This window comes from Hippocampus bargibanti, linkage group LG19 (assembly GCF_051943395.1).
Source record: "Hippocampus bargibanti isolate YZ-2025 linkage group LG19, ASM5194339v1, whole genome shotgun sequence".
Classification (NCBI taxonomy): domain Eukaryota; kingdom Metazoa; phylum Chordata; class Actinopteri; order Syngnathiformes; family Syngnathidae; genus Hippocampus; species Hippocampus bargibanti.
In genome coordinates, this window is record NC_142752.1 from 1,605,039 (window position 1) to 1,630,648 (window position 25,610).

General features: G+C 39.4%; 1 protein-coding gene across 7 annotated transcripts in view; it reads right to left on the reverse strand.

Moving 5' to 3' along the window:
• Positions 1–25,610, reverse strand: part of cdc42bpab (CDC42 binding protein kinase alpha (DMPK-like) b) — a 57,735-nt gene that overhangs the window by 2,365 nt on the left and 29,760 nt on the right. Inside the window, exons 12-43 of one of the 7 annotated variants that reach the window (XM_089021365.1) lie at positions 25,069–25,191; positions 24,521–24,654; positions 24,315–24,436; positions 23,243–23,363; positions 22,309–22,419; positions 21,947–22,194; positions 19,348–19,453; positions 18,316–18,440; positions 15,125–15,230; positions 14,902–15,050; positions 14,725–14,816; positions 13,543–13,619; positions 13,271–13,318; positions 11,893–11,931; positions 11,415–11,522; positions 9,888–9,971; positions 9,700–9,805; positions 8,878–9,014; positions 8,653–8,792; positions 8,462–8,543; positions 7,439–7,658; positions 6,640–6,702; positions 6,309–6,562; positions 5,227–5,351; positions 4,941–5,155; positions 4,765–4,862; positions 3,963–4,047; positions 3,662–3,785; positions 3,465–3,582; positions 2,437–2,554; positions 2,216–2,376; positions 820–894 (exon numbers count right to left, since the gene is read on the reverse strand). In XM_089021365.1, the coding sequence (XP_088877491.1) occupies positions 820–894; positions 2,216–2,376; positions 2,437–2,554; positions 3,465–3,582; positions 3,662–3,785; positions 3,963–4,047; positions 4,765–4,862; positions 4,941–5,155; positions 5,227–5,351; positions 6,309–6,562; positions 6,640–6,702; positions 7,439–7,658; positions 8,462–8,543; positions 8,653–8,792; positions 8,878–9,014; positions 9,700–9,805; positions 9,888–9,971; positions 11,415–11,522; positions 11,893–11,931; positions 13,271–13,318; positions 13,543–13,619; positions 14,725–14,816; positions 14,902–15,050; positions 15,125–15,230; positions 18,316–18,440; positions 19,348–19,453; positions 21,947–22,194; positions 22,309–22,419; positions 23,243–23,363; positions 24,315–24,436; positions 24,521–24,654; positions 25,069–25,191 (3,914 nt within the window). Of the gene's footprint in view, positions 1–819; positions 895–2,215; positions 2,377–2,436; positions 2,555–3,464; positions 3,583–3,661; positions 3,786–3,962; positions 4,048–4,764; positions 4,863–4,940; positions 5,156–5,226; positions 5,352–6,308; positions 6,563–6,639; positions 6,703–7,438; positions 7,659–8,461; positions 8,544–8,652; positions 8,793–8,877; positions 9,015–9,699; positions 9,806–9,887; positions 9,972–11,414; positions 11,523–11,892; positions 11,932–13,270; positions 13,319–13,542; positions 13,620–14,724; positions 14,817–14,901; positions 15,051–15,124; positions 15,231–18,315; positions 18,441–19,347; positions 19,454–21,946; positions 22,234–22,308; positions 22,420–23,242; positions 23,364–24,314; positions 24,437–24,520; positions 24,655–25,068; positions 25,192–25,610 lie in introns of all 7 variants that reach the window. The other 6 variants (XM_089021364.1, XM_089021370.1, XM_089021366.1 and 3 more) reach the window with 6 other exon arrangements.

A 25,610-nucleotide genomic window follows, 5' to 3' on the forward strand; every position in this document is an offset into this window, starting at 1 on the left:
CAAAATATACCTTATTTTATGTATAATAAATGTGCTATGGTATTATAATTAAAGAAATAAACTGTACTGTATAATAAAGTTGTTTTATTTGCCTTTATGATGGTCGTTGATGGCTTGATGGAATGGAGTGGCTGGGTTCATCAGCATTAAACACTTGAAGAGGAACGCAGCCTTCTTCTTTCACCATCTTGAGGAATGACCGACCCCTCGTCGGTGCTTTCTCTGCGATAATTTTATCCTGTTCCTCATCAATTGTGTTGATTTAGCTGGGTTAATAGATTTTTGTATCAAGTGTACAGATGACTTGTGCGGGTTGTTTGTGGAGCCTGATTGATGGGAAATTTAACCTTGCAGTCGGCACTCTACCTTTGAGCTATCAAAGTCCAAATGTCACTGTTTTCTATCCATTTTGTCACTCTCTCTCTGTCGTCTGCCTGTCTCTTTAATGTTTAAACCAGCTCCCCTCACTGCTGCATTCTTGACCAATCACGTGGCTTTAACCGAATACTGGGGGCGGGGAATAGAGGATAAAAACAAGTCGGCTGCCATTTTCTTGTTAGGAGAACGGGCTTGTTTGCGAAAGACACATCACTCATTGTGGCAGCTCCGTGTGTATCTCGAAAAATAGTTTGTATGCCAAGGTAATATTTTCAGAAACTGAAAAGTTTGTAAGCCAAGGGGTTCGTAAACCGAGGTATCACTGTACACACGTCCAATGACAGACACACACACACACACACACACACACACACGGAGCAACTTGTAGGGAACTCTGGCTTGTGTTTGGCGGAGGCCATTTTAAGTTGTTGTTGACATTACCTTCATTTTACTAAGCAAGGTCCTTAAAGCTCTTTTCAGATCGGGGGTCTTCTCCGACGGCGAAACCGCCTGCCACTGCAGAGGAGAGTTGAGACTCAGGGCCGACCGACACCCTGACGGCATGCTGGGGTGAGGTGGGGGGTGAGGTGGGCGGTTTGGGTTGAAAGTGCACGAAAGGCGAGAAATGGGGCAAAAAAAAAATGGGATTGGGAGGATTCCGGCGCTTGGTGGTCACATGATTGGGGGGGGGGGGGTGACGTGGAGGCGGGATTGTTTGGTTCACCAAACGACGACAGCGCTCGCTGTTTAATGCTTGCGTGGCATGGACACGACTTTCCTCTCACAAGAAACAGGAAGTGATCATGTAGAAAGGCGGCCAATGAAATGGCAAACGATCACAAAGAAGGAAGATTTCATTGGCCGCCACTCAAAAAGTCGGAAGAGGAGGATGAGGTCAAGCGACCGCTGGGATGTTGGTGGCGGATGGGGGGGTGAGGGGTCATGTGTATGATTATAATAATAATACATTTCGTTTATAAGCACTTTTCAAAACTCTCATGGTCATTTTACAGTCATAGGATCACTTTTTCTATCGGTGAGCGGCGGCAGCTGCACATGCTAGCGTTCACTGAACTCGGAATAACTCAAATAAATAAAAAGCGAGCTAGCTAGCTAGCTATTAGATAGCTAATAGACTGCGAGCTAGACAGCTAGCCAGAGAGATTGACAGCTATATAGCCAGCCAGATAGCTCATAGAGAGCTAGCCAGCTGGAAAGAGAGCTAACAGATAGCCAGCTAGTTAGCTAGATAGCTAATAATAATAATAATAATAATAATAATAATAATAATAATAATAATAATAATAATAATAATAATAATAATAAATTGCATTTATAAGCACTTTTCAAAACTCTCAAGGTCACTTTACAGTCACTGGATCCGTTTTTCTGTGGGTGAGCAGCGGCAGCCACACGCGCTGGCGTTCACTCAACCCGGAATAACTCAAATAATTAAAAAGCAAGATAGGTAGCTATTAGATAGCCAGCTAGCTAGCTAGCCAATAGATAGCTAATAGATAGCCAGCTAACCAGTCAGTTTAATTTCTAACCGCCTTTCAAAACTCTCAAGGACACTTTACAGTCACTGGATTTTCTTATGTGTGGGTGAGCAGCGGCAGCCATTCGCGGCAGCGTTCACTCTACCCAAAGGTAACACAGCAGTGAACAGAAGAGGAAAGGAAAGAAAGAAGTAGAAAAAAAATACAGGAGCTTCTGGAAATGCTAGCTAGCTGGATAGATAGCTAACAGATAGCCAGCTAGCTAGCTAATAAATCGTTGGGTTGACTATGCAGGGCGATTTTTCCCCTTTGACCCTTCCTCCCCTCTAAGAACTGACCTCTCGATCAAAGTGGGAAAGCGGAGCTTCCCCGCAATCCACGCCGCCGCCGCCCGACGACAAGGAGCTCTCCGAGGGCGACGTAATAGCTTGCCGCTTAGCGCTGTAGCTCCCGCCCGATAGCTCCCGGCGAAGGGCGCTACCGTTCTGGGAAGACGAGCCTGTGACGAGGTTAAAGTCAGAAAGGGATTGGCGACGATATGGCGGCGCCGTCCACTCACGTATGCCCAGCCCGCTGCTGGCGCTCATGGAGCGGCCCGGCTCGGCCCTGTTCTTGGTGATGGAAGGGATGCTGACAGAACCGCTGAAACCTGCGCGGCTCTCTTGGATGCGGACATTCTAAAGGAAGCACAAGCCCAGATAAATCATAAGAACAAATAATAACAATAATAATAATAATAATAATAATAATAATAATAATAATAATAATAATAATAATAATACAAATAATAATAAAAAAATAATAAGAATAATAGTTATAATAATGGTAATAATAACAATAATAATAATAATAATAATAATAATAATAATAATAATAATAATAATAATAATAACAATAACAATAATAATACTAATAACATAATAAGAAAAATAATAATAAAGATAAGAATAAAGATAATAATAATAATAATGATAATAATTTGTTTCATGTGTAAAAAAACGCGTAAAAAAATCGTTTAAAAAACGATTGCAAAAAAAACACGTGTAAAAAAATGGTGTAACAAAATATGTAAAAAAACGTGTAAAAACATGTTAAAAAAACATGTTAAAAATAGTGTAAAAAATGTCTAAAAAACATGTTTAAAAAACGTGCATTCAAAAAAATGTAAAAAAACAATTGTTGTAAAAAACGTGCATTCAAAAAAATGTAAAAAAACAATTGTTGTAAAAAACGTGTAAAAAAACACGTGTAAAAAAACAATTGTAAAAAACGTGCATTCAAAAAAATGTAAAAAAAACAATTGTTGTAAAAAACGTGTAAAAAAACATGTAAAAAACATGTAAAAAAAGCGTTAAAAAATAGTGTAAAAAAATGTCTAAAAAACAGGTGTAAAAAAACGTTTAAAAAAACGTGCGTTCAAATAAACGTAAAAAAAAAACAATTGTTAAAAAAAACGTGTAAAAAAACACGTGTAAAAAAACATATGTAAAAAAAACGTGTAAAAACACGTGAAACGTGTGTAAATCCGGGAATGTCAGCGAATGACTTAAGTAATTTTGATAAATGGCGGAGAACGTTTTGGAATACCATGGGCAGGTCTTTGAGAATCTGGATCCCGTCCCCTGGTCCCATGTGGGCAACGTGGTTGAAGTTTGTGGGGTTGGAAATCAGCTTGTTCCTCATCTCCGGATCCCGCAACATCTCTCTGCAGTCACAAAAATGTGTATTTTTAAAATCAATAAAAAATGCACTCTGTGATTGGATGATCGTGCCGTGCAAAGTACCTCCTCTGCTGTAGTCGCTCTTCCTCAGGCACCCTGAAGGAGAAGCGCCTCTTATTGTTCATGCTGCGTACCATCTGCTTCCTGCTGTTGTCCGACGTCTCCGGGACGACCAGCTCGTCGCCTTCTGAAAGATCACAACAAAGCCCCCCACCGCGGAGGTGGGAGGGGGTGCGCGTTGACATCGGTGACTACAAAAGCATTTTTCACACACGCAAGCTAGCAAACAGCCCAGGCGACTGTTAGCGTTCGACATGTGAGGTGAGATGAATGCAATGGGGAAAAGTCGTTGAGGGCAACTCACCGGCTGTTTTGTTTCGGAAGTAGATGAGTCGAACCGTTTCTAAGCCCAAAAGGTTCAGGGAGCCGTCGACATTCAAAGGTCGCACCTGTAGTCACACACATGTATGCGATCTGTTAGCTATCTGGCTAGCTAGCTAAGTAGCTGGCTATTTATTAGCTGTATGGCGACCTAGCTAGTTGGCTATATATTATCTCTATGTTAGCTACCTAGCTAGTTTTCTATCTATTTGAGTTAATTCCGGGTGGACTGAACGCTGGTGCGTGTTGCTGCCGCTACTCACCCACAGAAAAGCTTATCGTGTGACTGTAAAGTGACCTTGAGAGTTTTGAAAGGCGCTTAGAAATGAAATGTTTTTATTATTATTATTATCCCTCCCATAACGCTCCATTTCTGTGAGGGTGCAATTTCAAATATTGTCCACAAGAGGGAGACAAAGACTGACGTTATACTACTGTACTGTTATGCAGTTAGACTGTTAGACTATTAGATTAAATCATTAAATTAATACATTAATACATTTATAAATTAATAATTAAAATTTGCTTAAAAATTCAATATTACATTATTAAATATTAAATTATCAAACATTAAATAATTAATAATCAAATTATTAAGTAAATTATTAATGAGTAAATTATTAAAAAGTAAATTATTCATAATTAAATTACAAATTATTTTATTAGTAATTATATTATTAATAATTATATTATGTATTATTATTATGATTATTATTATTATAATTGTTATGATTATTATTATAATTATTATTATGATTAATCCCTGTCACTTGTTAGCCACAAACCTTCTTCAGCGGGATGGTCTGAATCCACTCCATAGTGTTGACGTCAAACACATCCACAGCATTCTCGCTGTACACCGACAGGTAGGGGGCGTTGTAGCCTGAAAAGGGGGCGGGGGCAATTCTGATTGATTACATATTATTGATGACATCCACAATTTAACTCTGAGGGGTCTTACAGGCGCTGTTGGGCACAGCGGGCCACATGAGTTCCTGCTGGCGTGACCTGCGACCTTGAGAGTCCACGTAGACGCCGATGGCGCTGAAGCAAAGCAACAATTCCTTGCTGGAGATCTCCACGGCGCAAAGGGCGTCCAGGTTCTGCTGAGGGATAAACGCCAGGGTGTGGTCCTCGGGGTGAAGCAGGCTCACTGGGCTTACGTCACCGTGGACGCTGTGGAGGGATATTTTTTTTTTTTTTCAGTGACAGTTCATAAAAAACGAGGAGGTCAATTGATTAGGTACCTGTAGCGGGTGAAACCGGATTGGTAGCCCACGTATAGTCGCTCATTGAGCAGACCCATCCATTGGACAAGCCCCGGAGCCTGAAGCTCCCGCAGCCGACGGTGGCGGGCTTTGCTCTTGTTCACCTGAAGTGGACGAAAGCGCAGATTAAAAAATAAATAAATACAGTGATACCTTGCCTTACGAACTTAACTGGTTCCCAGACAGAGTGTGTAAGGAGAAAAGTGCGTATCCCAAAAATTAATTTCCCAAAGTAAACCATTAAAATGAGAATAATCCGTTCCCAGGTCCCCATAAAACATAATTTTCTACTTTCTAATTTTCTAAAACGACACAAAATAGACCTTATTTTATGTATAATAAATGTGATACGGTATTATAATTAAAGAAATAAACTGTCCTGTATAATAAAGTGGTTTTATTGACCTTTGTGATGGTCGTTGATGGCTTGATGAAATGGAGTGGCCGTTTTCATCAGCATTAAACACTTCTTTCACCATCTTGAGGATCTGAGGATCAATCTTGTAGGTGCCTTTCTGTGCCATAATTTTACCTAGTTCCTCATCAATTGTGTTCTGTTTAGCTGGGTTGATAGCTTTTTGCATCAAGTGTACAGATGACTTGTGCGGGTTATTTGTGGAGCCTAATTGATGGGATATTTTAACCTTGCAGTCTACACTGCTTTTGAAGTACGAGTCCAAATTTAACTGTTTTCTATCCATTTTGTCACTCTCTCTCTGTCGTCTGCCTGTCTTTTTAATGTTTAAAGCACCTCCCCTCACTCCTGCGTTCTTGACCAATCACGTGGCTTTAACCAACGACTGGGGGTGGGGAATAGAGGAACAAAACAAGCCGGCTGCCATTTTCTTGTTAGGAGAACTGGCTCATTCGCGAACGACACATCACTCATTGTGGCAGCTCCGTGTGTATCCAGAAAAATAGTTTGTATGCCAAGGTAAAATGTTCATAAATGTAACGTTCGTAAACAGAGAATTTTCATAAGCCAAGGGGTTCGTAGACAGAGGTATCACTGTACGTAAAAAAAAAACTTGGAGTGTAGCGTAAGGTCCCCGTTAACAAACCTCGTAACACATAATTTGCCGCTTCATGGCCACGCAGAGACACGTGAGAGAACCGTTCCGGACGGGTCCGGAAACGATGGTCTGACAGCCTTTTGTCTCGGCGAGTTTGTAGGATTCGATCTCGCGGCCATCCAAGGCTTGCGAGGGGAACAGGCGGACGTGGCGATTCCGTCCGGAAATGACAGCCAGTAGCTGCTCTTGGGGGACGAGGTCGATGTGGTGCACTTTCTTATTGTCGCCCACCCGAATGATTTCTGAAGAGAACGACGAAGGGGAAATGAATCCAGGTTGTATTTTGTCAAATCGTTTGACTGGGTGGGGGGGCTCTCACCGTCTTTGGTGACGTGGATGACAAAGAGGCCTTCCTCGTTGCCCAGGGCGACGCGCTCGTGATCTGATGGGGAAGCAAAAAAAAAAAAAATGAAACACTTTGAGAGCATATCGCTTCGAATGGTAATCTAATCTAAATCTAATATAAATATAATCTAAATATAATATTAATCTAATCCAAATCTAATATGATTCATCAAATCCAAATCTAACCTAAATCTAATCTAAATCTAATCTGATCCAAATCTAACCTAAATCTAAATCTAATCTAAATGTAATCTAAATCCAATCTAAATCTAATATGATTAATCCAATGCAAATCTAATCTAAATCTAATTAAAATGTAACTGATTTAAATCTAATTTAAATCGAATCTGATCTAATTGTACTCTAAATCTAATCCAATCTAAATCTAATTTAAATAGAATATATGTAATCTAAATCTAATATGATTTATGTAATCTAAATCTAATATTATTAATCTAATCTAAATCTAAATCTAATTTAATCTAAATTTCATCTAAATCGAATCCAAATCTAAATTTAATCCAAATCTAATGTAAATCTAATTGTAATCTAATTTGAATCTGAATTAATCTAAATCTAATTTAAATCGAATATAAACCAAATATAAATTTCATCTAAATGTAATATGATTTATGTAATCTAAATCTAATTTTATTAATCTAATCTAAATCTAATTTAATCTAAATCAATCCATTTCTAATCCAAAAATAACCTCTCAATCTAATCTAATGTATATCTAATTTTAATCTAAATGTAATCTAATCCTTACTGACCGATGATAGCAGCAGCCTGCGTGGTCTTGATGAGCGGCAGCGTGCTGTCGTAAGCCTCCTTGGGGACGTAGACGAAGCGTTCCTTGAGCTTGTTCTTCTTGAGGATGCGGTGGAGCTCGTTGAGGAGGCCCACCCATTTGTTTCTCTCCTGGTCGCTGTCCGCTAGAATCAAGATGGACGGCTTGTGGCTGCTGGAGGGGGAAAGCTGAGACGCCGTGACCTGTACAGAGAGACGACGGCGGCGTTGAAGGTGAGGTTGGCAATAAAGTTTTTGGGGGGAATTTTGTTCGTTAACATCTCCAAAGCCAAAAAGGCCAAATGCAGTGTCTGAAACTCATGACAAAGCGTGAGCGGATACCAGGGCAGACAACTCTGAAAAGTTGCCTGCCCCATTTTAAGGTAAATAAAACGACTTTATCATACAGTACAGTTTATTTCTTTAATTATAATACCATAGCACAGTTATTATACATAAAATAAGGTAGATTGTGTGTAGTTTTCAAAAATTAGAAAGTAGAAAATAATGTTTTATGGGGACCTGGGAACGGATTATTCTAGTTTTAATGGTTTCCTATGGGAAATTAATTTTTGGGATACACACTTCACCTTTTCACACTCTGTCTGGGAACCAATTAAGTTGGTAAGCCAAGGTATCACTGTACGTTCAATTTCTAAGCACCTTTCAAAACTCTCAAGTACACTTTACCGTCACGGGATAATGTACGTTTACGTTTTGTAGCGTCATAAATGTTGTTAGCTTCGTTTGAATCTTTCTTCTAGGGGCTGAGGTTCTGTGCCTCTACTTTGGAAAATCATATGCAAATGCACGACCTTATAACGCTTGGGAAAGACGGAACCGCGAAGCAGGCTTCTGATTGGCTGTCGTGCCAAGTATGCAATTGCGTATTGTAGTTTTGTAAATCGAACGCCCGACGGAAAAGTTGCACGCCGCGGGCGTCAGGGCAGACGTTATTTCAGACACTGCCAAATGATACATTCATCAAAATAATGATAAGAACCCACTCTGAATATGCACGGGATGTCTTTTCGGCTGGCGTGGATGACATCAGAGGCCAGAACGGAGCTGACGGAGAACTCTTCGTCCCTGGATGACAATCAAAACAAGGACAGGCAAAGTAGTTACGATCTATCGGTCAATATACGTTGCTCCCAAAAATTATTTGATGGTTCCAGTCGCTTTTTTTTTTTTTTACCTCATGTCGATGACTTGGCTGACGACGACACTCGGCTGTGTTATCTTTCCTTCGCCCAATTCGTATAGAAAGAGTTTAAAGTCGCACACCACCGCCATCGCCCTCTGCCAACCTTTTTTCACCCCGGTTGGTTTCGGAACCTATTACGAAAAAAAAAAAAAAAATGTCGTAATCGTCGTGATGACATCACAAATTCGCTTCATGTCATTTTCCAAGCTCACTTACCCTCACGTGGCCTTCGTACGCCGTGCCGATCCCCCTTTGAGGATCGATGCCTAGGGGTCCTTTGGTCTGATCCTGCGGGACGGGACATACCGCCGGCGCCTTGTCTGCGCATGTTACGTGGCAGGAAAAGTTGCAAACTGGAAACAGGAAGTAAACAGGTGAGTCTTGGAGAACGGACAGGACTGCTTCAAAACTCGATTTATGCGATGTACAGTGATACTTTGGCCTACGAACTTTACGCCTTACAAATAGTAAATTCGCAAGAATACAATAATAATACATTTCATTTCTAAGCGCCTTTCAAAACTCTCAAGGTCACTTTACAGTCACGGGACATTTTCTTGTGTGCAGGTGAGCAGCGGCAGCCACACGCGCCAGCGTTCACTCAACCCGGAAGTAACTCAAATAGATAGCAAGCTAGCTACAATCTTGGCATACGAACTATTTTTCGGGAAATACAAGGAGCGCCACAATGAGTGATGTGTTGTTTGCGAATGAGCCGGTTCTTGGAGCTCCTGAAATGGCAGCTGGCTTTTTTTTCCCCTTCTATTTTTTTTTATACAATACAGTTTATTTCTTTAATTACAATACCATAGCACATTTATTACACATAAAATAAGGTATATTGTGTGTAGTTTTAAGGCTTATATAGTTGAAAATTAAGTTTCATGGGGATCTGGGAACAGATTATTCTCATTTTAATGGTTTCCTATGGGAAATTGATGTTTGGAATACACACTTTTCGCCTTATACACACTTTCTGGGAACCAATTAAGTTTGTAAGCCAAGGTATCACTGTAGTGGTTTTTGCAAAGCTCTTACCTTCACAGGTGCAACCTTGGCGTATGAGTCCCACCATGAGGGAGGTGCACTGGTTACATTTGGTGGGTGTGCTAAATGACTTCACGACAAATTGATGTGCTTTTGGCTGAAGCAAAAAAAACAAAAACAAAAAAAGATGAAATATAGTTTTGAAATTGAGCTTATAAACTGTAAGAAAAATGGCTAACCTTTGGGGAGGAGCGACCGATACTGCCGTAGCCTCCTGAGCGCATGGTGGGGGTCTGGATTGCTCGTGGAGAATGATCCATCAACTGAGGGCAACCAAAATAAAGCCATGTGAAAAGTCAAGCGAGATGACGTTCAAAATGCAGGAAAATAACAATTTTTATTGCCTATATGCAATATAGGTGACATATTTTTCATGCAACGTGCACAGATATTTATCCGATGTGTCAAATCAGTCATCCAAAGTCACAAAGCTGGCTACCTAGCTAGCTATTTGCGTTTTATTGGCTATTTAGCTAGCTATTTGCTATCTGTTAGCTGACTGGCTGGCAGGCTATCTAGCTCGCTATCTATTAGCTGTCTGGCTGGCTTGCTAGCTATCCAGGTACGTACTGTATCTATTAGCTATTTACTATCTATTTGCTATTTATTAGCTATCGGTCAGTTGCTTCGCTGGCTGGCTATCAAGCTAGGTATCTCTTAGCTGTCTGGGTGGCTAGCTATCCAGATAGCTACTGTAACTATTAGCTATCTATTGGGTATCTATTAGCTAGCTACCTACCTATTTGCTATTTAGCTATCTATTAGCTATCTGTTAGATGTCTGGCTGGCTATCAAGCTAGCTATCTATCTAGTGAACTACTGTATCTATTCACTATCTACTGGCACTTATAAATGAAATGTATTATTATTATTATTATTATTATTATTATCATTATTATTATCTATTAGCTGTCTGGCTGGCTAGCTACTGTATCTATTTTCTATCTATTAGCTAGCCGGCTAGCTTTCTATCTATTTGAGTTACATCCGGGTTGAATGAACGCAAGCGAGTGTGGCCGCCGCTGCTCACCCACAGAAAAACGTTTGTTGTGACTGTAAAGTGACTTTGATAGGCGCTTATAAATGAAATGTATTGTTAATATTATTATTATTATTATATATGTGCTCATCCTGGGAAGCATCAATTCATCCACACTGGTTCATTTGATATGCACATCTTCAGTCGATGTCTTTATGAAATATGGCGTTTGAATAGCTAAATTATAATAACCTGTGAAGTGAGGCATTCCACACGGGAGCATATTTGCAACTGTGCCAAATGTCACTCAGCGTCATTCTTTGCGCTGATGCGTGTCCGCATACCACTTACGGAAGAAGTCTCGTTTGTTTTTATCATTTGAATGACTCGACAAAATTTAAAAAAAAGGATTAAAAATCAACATTGGGCATCAAACGTCATCGAATTAACACCAAATGAATATTTTTCAAAGTGTCATGTTATGAAACTCCATAAGCACTGTTAGCTTACATTTCTCCATCATTGTGTTTATGACACAAACCTGTCAGGCAATGTCGACACTTTCCCACACCGACTTGGTATGACAAGTACGTCGACGATGCAACGTGACGGACGCGACCGAGTCACGCTTGCTAACTAATCATGACACCACGTCGCGGCGAATACGTGCCTGTCGACGAGCGAGAGTCACGATAGCGCGCGGCGAGGTGATTGGACGCCGTCTTACCTCGATGGGTTCCAGATCGCTCGCCATGGAAGGTGAACGCGAGCGGGATTTCAGGTTGGATTTTTGGTCGTCTTCCCGGGATGTTGTGAAATTATCCATAGAGTCCACCTGATGACAGGAAATCAATCAAATGATGATGAATGACATTTTAGACAAGTTCAAAGTTCACCAAAATATGCCCGACACCTCCGGACAAGTTGCGTCCATAATTTGTAAAAATCACTTCAAATGACTTCTCCGGAGCGTATTTGACAAAGATTCCACCGCATATAGCGACACAATGAAATGCTGATTGCCACCACACACCTTCTAACTGCGGAGCAATTGCCAAAGCAAACAAATAGCCATGTTAATAACTGCAACATACCTTTTGACACCCCACCAGTGGTCACTAAAAAGCCCCCCCCCCGACTTTGCCATGCAACGGTGATAGTAAAGATGACACATGAATTACGCAAGTGCGATGAATGATGCTTACACGTCTGCCTTTGCTAGCCGGGCCGACGGACGGCGAGCGCTTTCGGCGGCGCAAGAGAGGCGCGGCGGTTGGTGGCAGAAGAGACAGAAAAGGGGAGTGAATATCAGAAACGTTCAAGGTCATCTAAGTGAGAAGACAAACACATCTAAAACGTTTTGGATCGTGCACTAAGGCAAGGGGGGGGGGTGGATTGAGGAACGGTTCGGAAAGAGAACACATGAAGATGATGAAGAAGGGGGGGGGGGGGGGGTAGTATGCAACATAGCAAGAGTCAGATACAAATATATATATATGATGGAAAAAAATACTGGAATATTTTTATTTTATTTCCAAAAATATTGGAAAATATATTTCATGTACCATATATTATATTGGAAAATATTTTTCATGTACTATAAACGATATTGTAAAATATATTTAATGTATCATATATTATATTGGAAAATATATTTCTTGTACCATATATTCGAAAATATATTTCATGTACCGTATATAGGAAAATATATTTTATGTACCATATATTATAATGGAAAATATATTCCATTTTATATTGGAAACTATATTTCTTGTACCATATATTACAATGGAAAATATATTTCATGTACCAGATATGTATTATCTTGAAAAATATATTCCATGTACCATATATTACAATGGAAAATATATTTCATGTACCATATATGTATTATATTGGAAAATGTATTTCATGGACCGTATATCGGAAAATATATTTCATGTACCATATATTATATTGCAAAATATATTTCATGTACCATATATTATATTAGAAAGTATATTTTGTGTACCATATATTATATTGTAAAATATATTTCATGTACCATGTATTATATTAGAAAATATATTTTGTGTACCATATATTGTAAAATATATTCCATGTACCATATATTATAGTGGAAAATATATTTAATGTAACATATATTATATTGGAAAATATATTCCATGTACCATATATTATATTGGAAACTATATTTCATGTACCATATATCAGAAAATATATTTCATGTACCATATATTATAATAGAAAATATATTCCATGTACCCTATATTATACTGTATTGGAAAATCTATTTCATGTAAAGTTGAAACAAATCCTCTCAATCCGAAAGTCATCGTCACAAAGCTCATATACATGAACTGACTAGAACCGGTACTGCAAATACATGTCATCACATGTCAACTACAAGGATTTCTGGGTGGGGTTGCATTTCTTCTACTGCGAAATACACGACGGGGGCTTTACACTCAAACGTATACATCTACACTGCCCCTTTTTCACTAATTAGTGTTGGAATCACAACACAAACAAACTATCAAACAAAAAAAAACAACCGATTTCCATCTACCGAAGGAAACTTACGTCTTCCCAAAACTCAATTAAAGAAGATGAAGAAGAGGAATAAGAGTCCTGATGTGTATATCAAAAAACAAGGGCAAATGATGTAATAACACAAATAGGGAAAGAAAATAAAATAAAAGGTGAGATAATAAATGAAGCCAAATTAACATTGGAACAAAATGGCGGCCGTTATTGACTCGCCAATGAATATTTTAACTCATTCGCAAATGGCAGCGAATGCGTTAAAAAAATATTTTTCAACAAGATATCGAGTAACGGTCACAGACACTCACATCGAACTGGTCAAGCGTTGAAGTCGGGGCATTGAGAAAGGCTAAGAAAGAATTCTGGGAATCTTGATGCTTGACACCTGCGGACACGCAGCACCAAAAAAAAAAAAACACAATGTTGCTCAGGAAATGAGGAGATAGAAAGCAAATAATGTCCTGTTGGCGAGGAAACGATTTGTAGTGTCACGGGACGGTTTCGCACATGCGCTTTAATGGGCCGACAATACATTTTGATTCATTGATTAAAAGGTTTCTTTAGCGGTCATCTGTACTTCTTTGAAGGTGTCGGACGTTCTCATCCAAGAAGCTTCGTCAGCCAACTAAAATTTTGCTGGTAGCTCTGGCCCTATCTATATATCCCTACTGTCCAGAAGTCTGGCACTGCCACCACTGGACAGTATTTCATGTACCATATATTATATGGGAAAATATATTTTGTGTACCATATATTATATTGGAAAATATATTTTGTATACTATATATTATATTGGAAAATATATTCCGTGTACCACATATTAAATTGGAAAATATATTTCATGTACCATATATTATAATAAAAAATATAATGGAGACTGCCAAATAACAATAATAATAATAACAATAATAATAATAATAATACATTTCATTTCTAAGCGCCTTTAAAAACTCTCAAGGTCACTTTACAGTCACAGTTTTCTGTGGGTGAGTAGCGGCAGCCACACGCGCCACCCGGAATAACAAATAGATCGAAAACTAGCTACATAGCTAATAGAAAGCTAGCGAGATATTTAATAGCAAGCTAGCTAGCTATCTAGACAGCTAATTGATAGCAAATAGATAGCCAGCTAGGTAGCCAACCAGATAGCCAGCCAGATATCTCGCTAATAGACAGTAAATACACAGCAAGCTAGGTAGCCAGCCAGCTAGCCAGCCAGATGGCCACCCAGATAGCCAGCCAGATAGCTAGCTAATAGACTAGCAAATAGATAGCCAGCTAGGTAGCTAGCCAGATAGCCAACCAGCTAGCTAGCTAACAGAAGTCAGCCATCTTTTTTGGAGGTTTGTTTAACTTGTTTAACCGAAAACGACATCATCCGCATCATTTTGATCGTTAGCCTTTGTCATCATTACACGGAGATGAGGTCGCTCCTTTTTTTGTAGCCATTTTGAACGAGCAAATACGCGATGACGTCGACGAACGGGCACCTCGGCGTAAGCGTAGCTCCTCGGTCTCTTTTTTAAGCCGGTCGATCTCAGCTAGCAGCTCTTGATTTCTGCTCTCGATGTCTTGCAGTTTACTGGAGAGAGTTTGGAAAGACAGGGTTGCTTCACAAGTCACAAGTGTATTTTTAACGCTAAATACTTCACCGGTGGTACATGTACCATTCCGTGGAGATGTTGTTAGCTTTGACTTTATTCAGCTCGTCCTGAATACTCTGTTTGGCCCTGATTTCGGTGTCCAAGGCGGATTGCAACTCCAAGCGGGCCGACATGTCCAACTTGGCAAAGCGACGCATCTTCCAAGGCATGTCCTGCAGCGCCGGAGGAGGAGTTGAAAACCCGAATCGGGGACGAGATGCTAACGACGCCAACGTGAGTGCTTTACCGTCGCTCTCGCTCCCAGGCTGGTATTTCGAAGGCCTTCCAGCTCTTCCGTCATCTTGGTGGCCAAAGCCTGCAGGTAGCCGCGTGCATCTTTCTCGTCACTCACCCTGTGCGGAAACAACGTTTCGTTTGTTAATGGTGAATAAAAAGAGACGTTTTATAGCATTTAGCTCACAGGTGTCAAAGTCAAGGCCCGAGGGCCAAATCTGGTCCGCCACGTCACTTTATTCGGCCCGCAAAAGCACATCAAGCATGTCAAGTTCCATGATGCTAGCTAAAGTTCAAACCAAAATTTCCAATTATCGAGGTGTCAAAGTCAAGGCCCGAGGGCTAAATCTGGCACGCCATGTTATTTTATTCGGCCCGTCAACGAAAATCTAACTTTTTTGAAATTCCATGAACTAAAATTTCAAATGGTCATATGTAAACAATAATAAGAGTCATTATTTCTGACTCAAAAGTTGAAATAATCATAATATATTTCATTTATAAGCGACTTTCAAAACACTCAAGGACATTGTAGTCACTTTTTTTTTGTGTGCGGGTGGGCAGCGGCAGCCATTCGCACCAGCGTTGAGTCTACCCGGAAGTAATATAGCAAGAACTAGCTAAACATTAATTTGTTGTGCGCTCTAGATGTGATATGTGGAGGGTACTTCCCCAAATTCATAACGGCCCAAGAGGAAACTACCGTATTTTCCGGAGTATAAGGCGCACCCCGAATGAATGTCGTATTTTCTAACTTTTTTCCATATATAAGGCGCACCAGACTATAAGGAATGAAGGAAACAACTTTTTTAAATATTTATGTACCGGTAACATCCGACTTACGATCGTGCTCCGTTCCGACCAAACGGTCGTAAATCAAAATGGTCGTAAGTCAAAATCCATTCAAAATATTGAATAGAGACTGGTGCCAGGCGTAGAATTAACATTTTAAAAATAGAGTCTGGAGGTTGTGGTCGTAAGTCGAGCCGGTTGTAAGTCAGATGTTACGTGTACATGAATATTTAAAAGTTTTCCAAATATAAGGCACACCACATTATCAGGCGCTACAGTAGAGGTACTACTTCTATGGGGGGAGGGGGATGGAGTCGGTGGCTGTTGCGGCTAAATACTACTTCATCTTTTGAAGAAAATGAAAGATTTTGGGTGCACCTTATACAACGGAAAATACGGTAACTACAATGTGGTCCGCGGCAAAAAAATGACATTGATACCCTTGATTTAGCTCGAAAATAGCTGAGTTGGCTGCAAAATGACTTGAGCGTGTGTGTGTGTGTGTGTGTGTGTGTGTGTGTGTGTGTGTGTGTGTGTGTGTGTGTGTGTGTGTGCGCGAGCGAGCGCTATGCTAGGACAAGATGGCGCCCGAGTAGGCAGCCGTCAGCAAGTGCTCTCATGAGTCTTGCTTTTTGTTGTTGTTTTTGTCTTGTTTTGTGTTTTCTTTTGTCACTTTGTGTTGTTGGGCGTCGTGTGGAACGAATACGGATTGTTTTTCAGCATTTTTGACCACGACATTCATCAAAGGAGGAGACTGTGCTATCGCTGGACACCAAAGTAATGCTGTAATGGGCAGCAGCATCTTCACAACTTTGTTCAGCGGAAAGGTCGGTGCTGTTGGACAGTCTGCGGCTGGATGGATGCATGGCTTGAGGAGCGTCAGAACTGGTCAGGAGTGTGGAACTGTTGCGGCTTGGAATTGAAGCAGATTTATGCGGGACAAGAGATGTGAGACAATCTCTTTTCCTCAATGGATGCTACAGCTGAGTGTTCGCTTTCAACATTTAGCTTGTAGTCGACGCGCACGTTCCACCATGATGTCTGTGATCCACTGGTGGAAAGACGCTTCGATCCTCTCCTCTTTCATCTAGAACTGCTTCATGTCATCACAAAGAGGGTACAGCAAGTCCTGAAGAATGAATGTCTCTCTACTAATAAAGGCAAATCCAATCCAAGCAGCTGGCGAGGCGTCGGCCGCAAAGGGGGAAGCGATCTGAGCAGGAGGGAGGCTCAAACGGCTCGGGATCCTCAGAGGTATGCAAAAAATGCCGTATGAACACAGCGAGGTGGAAAAAAGACGCCGCCAGGCAACGTCAACTTTCTGGTTACAAAGTTCAAAAAGTGTTTTTGGGGGAAATTTCCCTGCTCGTTGGCGATTTTAAGGAGCGTAAACGGGAACTTTGAATTCGAGACGGCTTTGGGATTCCCCTAACTCAGCGATCGGGAACCTTTTTGACTAAAAGAGCCATAAAAGCAAAATATTTAGAAATGTTTTTCCATTTATGACCATTTTATATAGGGTAAGAAATATTTTTTGCACATGATTCTATATATATATATACTTTTAAAAGCAATAAAAATAATAATACAATAATACAAAAATAATAAAAATAGCACAAAATTGCTTTTACCCATGCGTTGTAATTCATTGTATTATATTTATTACATTCTATTTGTGATTGTATTTTTATTATAGTACCTATGCTTGTCTGTGACTGTGAAGTGTCCTTGAGAGCTTTGAAAGGCGCTTAAAATGTAATGTATTATTATTATTATTATCATATTACCATATTATTATAATGTTCTTATTGTATTATTATTAATGTGTTAATTGTATTATTATTATTCATGTATTATTCTTATTATTATTCATGTATTATCATCATCATTATCATTATTATTACTAGTATTATGATTCTGATTATGAGTATGATTATTATATTACTATTATTATTATTATTATTACAATTATTGTTATTATTGTTGTTATTGTTATTATTAATGTAATTCATAGTTATGATGTATTAGGAAAAAAGAAATTAGGAAAAAAACATCTTTAAAATTCATCTGCAAACTGATTTTTAATCTTTGGCATGCGACTTGATGTTTAGTTTGCCTGTTTTTGTGCTTTCGACTGTCTTTTTTTTAATTTATTATTATTATATATACATATTTTGCTCCATGTCTCTAGCAGCGGTTGTTTTAGAGCGCTGCTCTCTTTGGTTTGGCGATCCGAGACAACCACATCGACTCCTGCCAGGTGTTGAGCAATGGGAAAAGTCAATTCCCGCTCGACTTTGGCTTCGAGGATGAGGACCGTTTCCACGGAAATGAAAAAAAGCCTTTGGAAATCACTTAAGGTTATTTTATCCTGTGTTGATTTACATATGTGTCAAAGTGTGTTTGTCTCACCATTGAATGATTTCCGTGATCTGGGCCTCCCAGTGAGCCACGCTCTCCTTTTTGTCTGAGAGCTCTCTCATCTCTTCCTCAAGCTGCCGATTGGAGACGCTCACCTTTTCAAACATGCTTGTTAGCTGAGGACGGAAAAAGACGTCATGTCAGATGCATCATTTCAAACATATCCCTTTTTTTGTTTCAAAGTGAGAATCTGCGATTAAACCGGAGGCCTCGATTGGACATGAAGAGCAAAACGTGATTTCAAGGACAACCGACACCTTTCTTGGAGCTCCTGCAATGATATACCGAGACAAATAATTTTTCAGGGGGGTTTTGTAATTTTGCCAAATACATTTTTCTGGGATTTTTCTAATTTTCAAAATTTTAGCAAATGCTTCTGGGATTTTTCCAATTTTTAAAATTTTTGGCAAATAATCTTTCTGGGATTTTTGCAAATGTTCCAAATTTTGGCAAATAATTTTGTAGGGATTTTTCAAATTTTCTAAATTTTGCCAAATCATTTTTCAGGGATTTTTCTAATTTTCAAAAATCTGGCAAATAATGTTTCTGGGATTTTTCTAATTTTCAAAATTTTGGCAACTTTTTCTGGGATTTTTCTAATTTTCAAAATTTTGGCAAGTAATTTTTCAGGGATTTAGCAAATTTTCAAAAATTTGGCAAATAATTTCCTAGGGATTTTTCTAATTTTCAAAATTTTGTCAAATAATTTTCCAGCGATTTTCCTAATTTTCACAATTTTGGCAAATTGGAAAGTAGAAATATTTGTGAACTTTTAGGTAGAATCCGAAGTGCTGTTTCACTGCACATTGTGGGATGCTTTAATGTGGGCCACTGAACCAGAGATTTTTTTTTGGCATCAGTGAGTGAAGCGTGGAAGAATGCGATGAAAACATTCAGACCAGACCAGAAAGGTTACCTGAGGTTTGGGTTTAATTATTTTGTGCCAGACAGCGAGAGGAAATTGCTAAAGATAAACATTTATTATTATTATTTTTTAATGTGCATTTCTGAAATAGATCTTACCTTATCCAATTCGCTGGACAGCTTTTTATTTTCTTCGGTCAGGAGAACTCTTTCCCTTTCGCACTTTTGCTTGTAATCCGCCTCAAACTCCTCCCGCTCACATTGACTGTTGAGAATAAACAAAGGGATCAATTTGTGACAACTGGGAAAAAAAACCCTCAAAATGCCTACATTTGAAAAGGTTTCATGATAATGACTGAAAAATGTACAAAGGCTGAGATCTCTCCAATACTTGAATGAACATTTTTACATCCATGGAGGTGAGTTTTTGTCCAACCCTCTCATTGTTGCACTTCACAGGCAAAAGTACAAAAAAAAAAAAAGTTTAAAAAATTACGCTAAGAGGATGGAGCATCAAAAATGAAAAGGACTGTTTGGATTGTTCAGTGCAACGTTCACAAGCAAGCATCTGTGAAGTTATCGACCGATGCTAGCGCCTTCGATTGGGTCATTTGGACATCCCCAAAGGCGCTGTTTTGCTCAAAAGGTACTGTATTTTCCGGTGTATAAGGCGCACTCCAAAAGCCTTGATTTTCTTCAAAAGATGAGCATGCGCTTTATACGCAGGTGCGCCTCATGTGAAGTCATACTGAGCAATAACCAAGTATCTACTATACCGTCTTATAATGTGGTGTGCCTTCCACTTGGAAAACTATTTAAATATTTGGAAAACTTCGTGAAGGTGTGCCTTGTAGTCCGGTGCCCCCTTATACAGGTAACATCCAATTTACAACAAAGTTCCGTTCCGACCAAACGGTCCAAAGTCAAAATGGTCGTAAGTTGAAAAACATTCAAAATGTTGAATAGAGACTCGGAGGCTAAATGACTGGTGCCATCACGTGGTCGATGGCTGTACGAGAGTGAGATTCTGGCTGGCAAAAAAATTATTGTACGTGTTGCCGGCCACCTAGCGTGTTGCGGTGCCGGGCGTCATAGGGTCTGGAGGTCATGGTCGTAAATTGGATGTTACCTGTACATAAAAAAAACTTTGAAAATACACTATTCATTGGGGGTGCTCCTTATACTCCGGTGAGCCTTTTACACTGGAAAATATGGTACATAAAAGTTTGGTAGAAACATGCCGCTATTCAAAGACCGGAAAATTCCTCAGCAACTACACTACAGTAACTACACACAGTAAACATGGATTTACTATGACAAAACAGGAATCAAGAAACACTTGACATTCTTGCCGGATTAGCGATAATGGCAACTGGTGCCGTAATCTCCAAATTTCAGAAAACCCCTGCTGCACATGGTAACAAAAATACATCAGCGGAAAAAAGGATCACTTGTCTCCGAGCTCCTGCAATGATATACCGTGAGGAATATTTTTTCAGAGATTTTTCTAATTTTCAAAATTTTGGCAAATAATTTTTCAGGAATATTTATCATCAACATTTTGACAATAATTTTTCAGAGATTTTTCTCATTTTCAAAATTTTTGGCAAATACTTTTTTTCTGGGATTTTTCTAATTTTTAAAATTTTGGCAAATAATTTTTCAGGAATATTTATCATCAACATTTTGACAATAATTTTTCAGAGATTTTTCTCATTTTCAAAATTTTTGGCAAATACTTTTTTTCTGGGATTTTTCTAATTTTTAAAATTTTGGCAAATAATTTTTCAGGGATATTTATCATTTTCAACATTTTGACAAAATAATTTGTCAGGGATTTTTCTAATTTTTAAAATTTTGGCAAATATTTTTTCAGGGATTTTTCTAATTTTCTAAATTTTGGCAAATAATTTTTCAGGGATTCTAATTTTCTAAATTTTTGGCAGATAATTTTTTAGGGATTTTTCTAATTTCCAAATTTCGACAAATACTTTTCCGGGGATTTTTCTAATTTTCAAAATTTTGGCAAATAATATATCAGGGATTTTCCTGATTTTCAAAATTTTGGCAAATAATTTTTCAGTGATTTTCCTAATTTTCAAAATTTTTGGCAAGTACTTTGTCAGGGATTTTTATCATTTTCAACATTTGGATAATGTTTCTGGGATTTTTATCATTTTCAGTTTTTTAACCAATAATTTCTTCAGGGATTTTCCTAATTTTTCAGGGATTTTTCTAATTTTCGCAAATCATTTTTCAGGGATCTTTATCATTTTCAACATTTGAAAAATAATTTTTCAGGCATTTTTATTTTGGCAAAAAACAATTCTGGTATTTTTCCATTTTTCAAAATTTTGGATGTGGATTATTTTGCTGCTGTAATTGGTGTCATTGTGTAAAACAAATAAAGTTTCTTATTTCGATCGCAACTTGCAATTGTTGACATTGGTGTACGATCGCTATAAGAGGCCGCTAGCTAAAGCTACGTACTGTACGATATTTCAAATCCATCTCGTCACTGCTTTGACTCATCTCGCTTACATGTGTGCGATTTGCTTGTTTGCGTAACGTACTGAAAAGCATAACACATTGAAACTAAATCAACATATTTACTTGTACAGATAAATATATGGAAAGACAACATACAAGGCGATAAAAAGCCAAACGTGGACTTTAACCTGTTACAAACGTCACCTAAACCGAGAGGTAATGAACCAACGCAAGGGTAGTAAATACGAAAAATAAAAAGATGAAACACCTTTCTCGACGAGTCTTCTCCAGCTTGTCTTGAAGCACCAAGATCTCTTTCTGCAAGCTGAGATGTTGACTTTCGGCGTCACGCAGATCCTTGCGCAACGTTTTCAACTCCGAGCCGTGTTGTTCCTCCCGTCGTGAAATTTCTTCCTCGTACAGGTGGGTCTTCTTCTCCAGGTCACCTCGCAGGCGACCCATCTCCTGGGATTGGTTGGATGAGCTGGCGATGGCAAACGATCCCATTTTTTTCACCTGGGATGGACACGGAGCAACGAATGGTGTCTGAACAATCTGGGATGAGGTGGGGAAAAGGGATCATTTGTTAGCATGCGCCCTTTCAGATGATGATATTTATCGTTGTTTTACCTTCAGCCTGTCTAGCTCCTCCTCCAGCTGTCGGGTGTATTGCTCATTACGTTCTTTTATCTTCCTTTCTTTCAGCGCCTCGGCGATGCGCTCGTCCATCTGAGTCTCCATCTGTTAATGTGGGGAATTTTTGTCAACGGTTTATTTTGCAACGATATTTGCGGCACGATGTACACACGAATAAAATCAGTCCGAAGAAAATGCCATCAAAAAAAATCTACTTGTGTCTTTTCAGAATGATTTAGAAAAGGACTCAAATGAATTTCAATGGAATTGTGCACAAATTGGTTTAAACTTCAAAACAATGCTCACCCACAGAAAAACTTATCCTGTGACTATAAAGTGACCTTGACAGTTTTGAAAGGCGCTTATATAAATAATAATAACACAATGAGGTCTGTTGACGACAACAAAAAAAAATTGTCCGAAGGTTAATGATTAGATTAGATTAGATTAATAATAATACTCAACCCGGAATGAATAAATGAATAAAAAGCTAGCTAGCTAGCTAGCTATTAGATAGCCAACAGATAGCCAGCTAGATAGCTAGCCAATAGATAGTTAAAAGATAGCCAGATAGCTAATAAATAGCTAGCGAGCTGGATAGATAGCTAACAGATAGCCAGCTAGCTATATAGCTGCTACTACAACTACTACTACAACTACAACTACTACTAATAATAATAATAATAGTAATAATAATAATAATACATTTCACCTGGAATAACTCAAATAAATAAAAAGCTAGCTAGCTATTAGATAGCCAACAGATAGCCAGCTAGCTAGCTAGCCAATAGATATCCAATAGATAGAAAGCTGTATTATTATTATTCATTTGTTAAGCGCTGGAGATGTAAAATGTGAATGGGATGAAACATTGTAATGGCTTCCCCAAATATATAACGGCTAAAGGTTAGTAGGGTGTCTACTCCACCTCTTTCCTGGCCTTCTCCGTCTTTCGAACCTCAAGGCGCAGAGCATCAAGTTTCTGATTTTGACTCTCCATTTCCTCCACCTTGTCACGCAGCTGTCGAGACAGTTGCTGCTTTTCCGATCTGCGGGTTTTTTGGTCACAATTTGAGGTCAGTGACATGAGGAAAAAATATCCCAGTAGCGTAAGTTACACTTCACTGAAAAATGAAAAGGTTTCTTCGGCCATCATCTGTACTTCCTTGAAGGTGTTGTACTTCTGTACTTCTTATCCAAAGTGCTTCGTCAGCGAACTAAAGTATTTTGCTGGTAGTTTCGGCCCTATATATATCCCTACTGTCCAGACTCTGCTATGATTGGTCCCTGCTCTCAGGTTGGGGGGGTGGCTGCTACTACGACTAATACTACTACTACCACTAATACTACCACTCGGCAGAGGACTACTCCCTGCGGCTCCACTGATTACTTCTACTGTCTATTGAGCATGAGGTCTACGACTGGCCTGACTGCCCCATTTGCTCTGGTATCACCTCATCAGCATAACAAAGCCTATGTTGCCTGTCTGTTGTACGAAGTCTGTTGTACGAACGATCCAAATTGAACCTCACCCCACCATGGCGGTTTAGTGAAGGCTTCAGCCGTTTTAGGAAAATAGCTTCTTTTACTCCCCTTTCAATCCATCTATTTTTTTTCGATAGGATTTTAACCTCATTGTCGTCAAATGAGTGGTTGCTAGCTTTTACGTGCATATGTACTGCCGATTGAGGCCCACTAGTATTATCCCTGCGATGTTGATAAAGTCTTTTTTTTTTGAGAATTTGTTCAGTCTCCCCAATGTATTGCCTTAAGGTAATTAATGTTTGCCTTAAAGTGTTTATAAGTACCAGCAAAAGACTTTAGTTCTGACGAAGCATCTTGGATCAGAAATGAAACGTCCGACACCTTCAAAGAAGTACAGATGACGTCCGAAGAAACCTTTTCATCGATGGATCAGTCCTGTACGACTGAGTGCTTACACAGACGTTGAACTGAAAAATGTCATGCAAAAAAGTCAATTGAATGAAGAAGCTCGATACCTGAGGTCCGACAGGTCCTTGTTAAGTTCCGAAAACTCGTGCATGGCCAGTTTTCTCTGACCGAAAGCTTCTTTCAGATCTTTAGACTGTGACTTCAACTTTTCGTTGGCTTCCACAACATCCTAGCCACAAAACAAGAACGGTAAACTCAAGTCCCCCCCCTCTGCCATAAATCATCAAAAAGCACCATACGCCCGGCGTAATACCTTCAGTAGGTCATCCTTGTCCCTTGTGAGACTCTTAATTTGTTTCTCCAACATCTTCACGTGTTTGGATGAGTCCTCAAGTTCTCGACGAGCCATCGTCACGTCTTCCAGCTGTTTTTCCAGTTGGCCTGAGTCTGTTAGTAAAACGCGGAATCGTGAAGCTTAATACTGGAAATTCATTCGACACCTTCTATTGCTAACTCTCGGGGATACTTGACAGAACAGGATATTTTTTCTGCGGGTGGGCGGCGGCAGCCACACGCACCAGCGGCGTTCACTCTACCCGAAAGTAACATATTAGCCGTCTGGCTGGCTGTTGGCTGTCTGGCTATCTATCAGCTAATTATTAGCTGGCTATCTATTAGCTATTTATTAGCTATCCATTAGCTAGCTAGCTGGCTATCTGGTTATTTATTAGCTATCCATTAGCTAGCTGGCTATCTATTAGCTGTCTAGCTGGCTGGCTGTAAGCTGTCTCGCTGGCTAGCTGTTGGCTGGCGGGCTATCAATTAGCTATTACACCCATGATTGAAATAATTCAGTCCTACCGGCGATTTGTTTCTTGAGAATGTCAATCTCGGTCTTTAGACTCCTGATCTCCACCTCCTTGTTAGCACTCAAAGGGCCTTCACCGGTTGGGTGCTGATGCGCTTGAACCGTCTGGGTCAGATCTGCAACGTCAACACATCCTTTTTCAACACAGAGGTTTTTGCTTCACCACCAAGTCAGAAATATGAATTTGGGACTAAATGGTTGAGATTTGGTGCTGCGCTCAAACACGGCTACACCCTTTTTTAGCGACATGGGCTAAAAGCCATTTGGCCAAATGTCTAACAGCTAACCACTAATTCACACAGTCTTAAAGGACAACCGACACAATTTTTTTGTTTCCAAACTGACACCAGAAAAATATTTTATAGCATCTAAAATGCCCAAAACACGCAGGCTGATATTTTTAGTCAAAATGCAAAACACCTATAAAAATGACTTAAAGTGTCCCGAAACTGAGCTCGAAACTGGGCAGATTCAGAAAGTCCCGCCCCCTTGTTCGTGACGTCACTATTGGTCACACACTGCCTTGCTCCAGAAT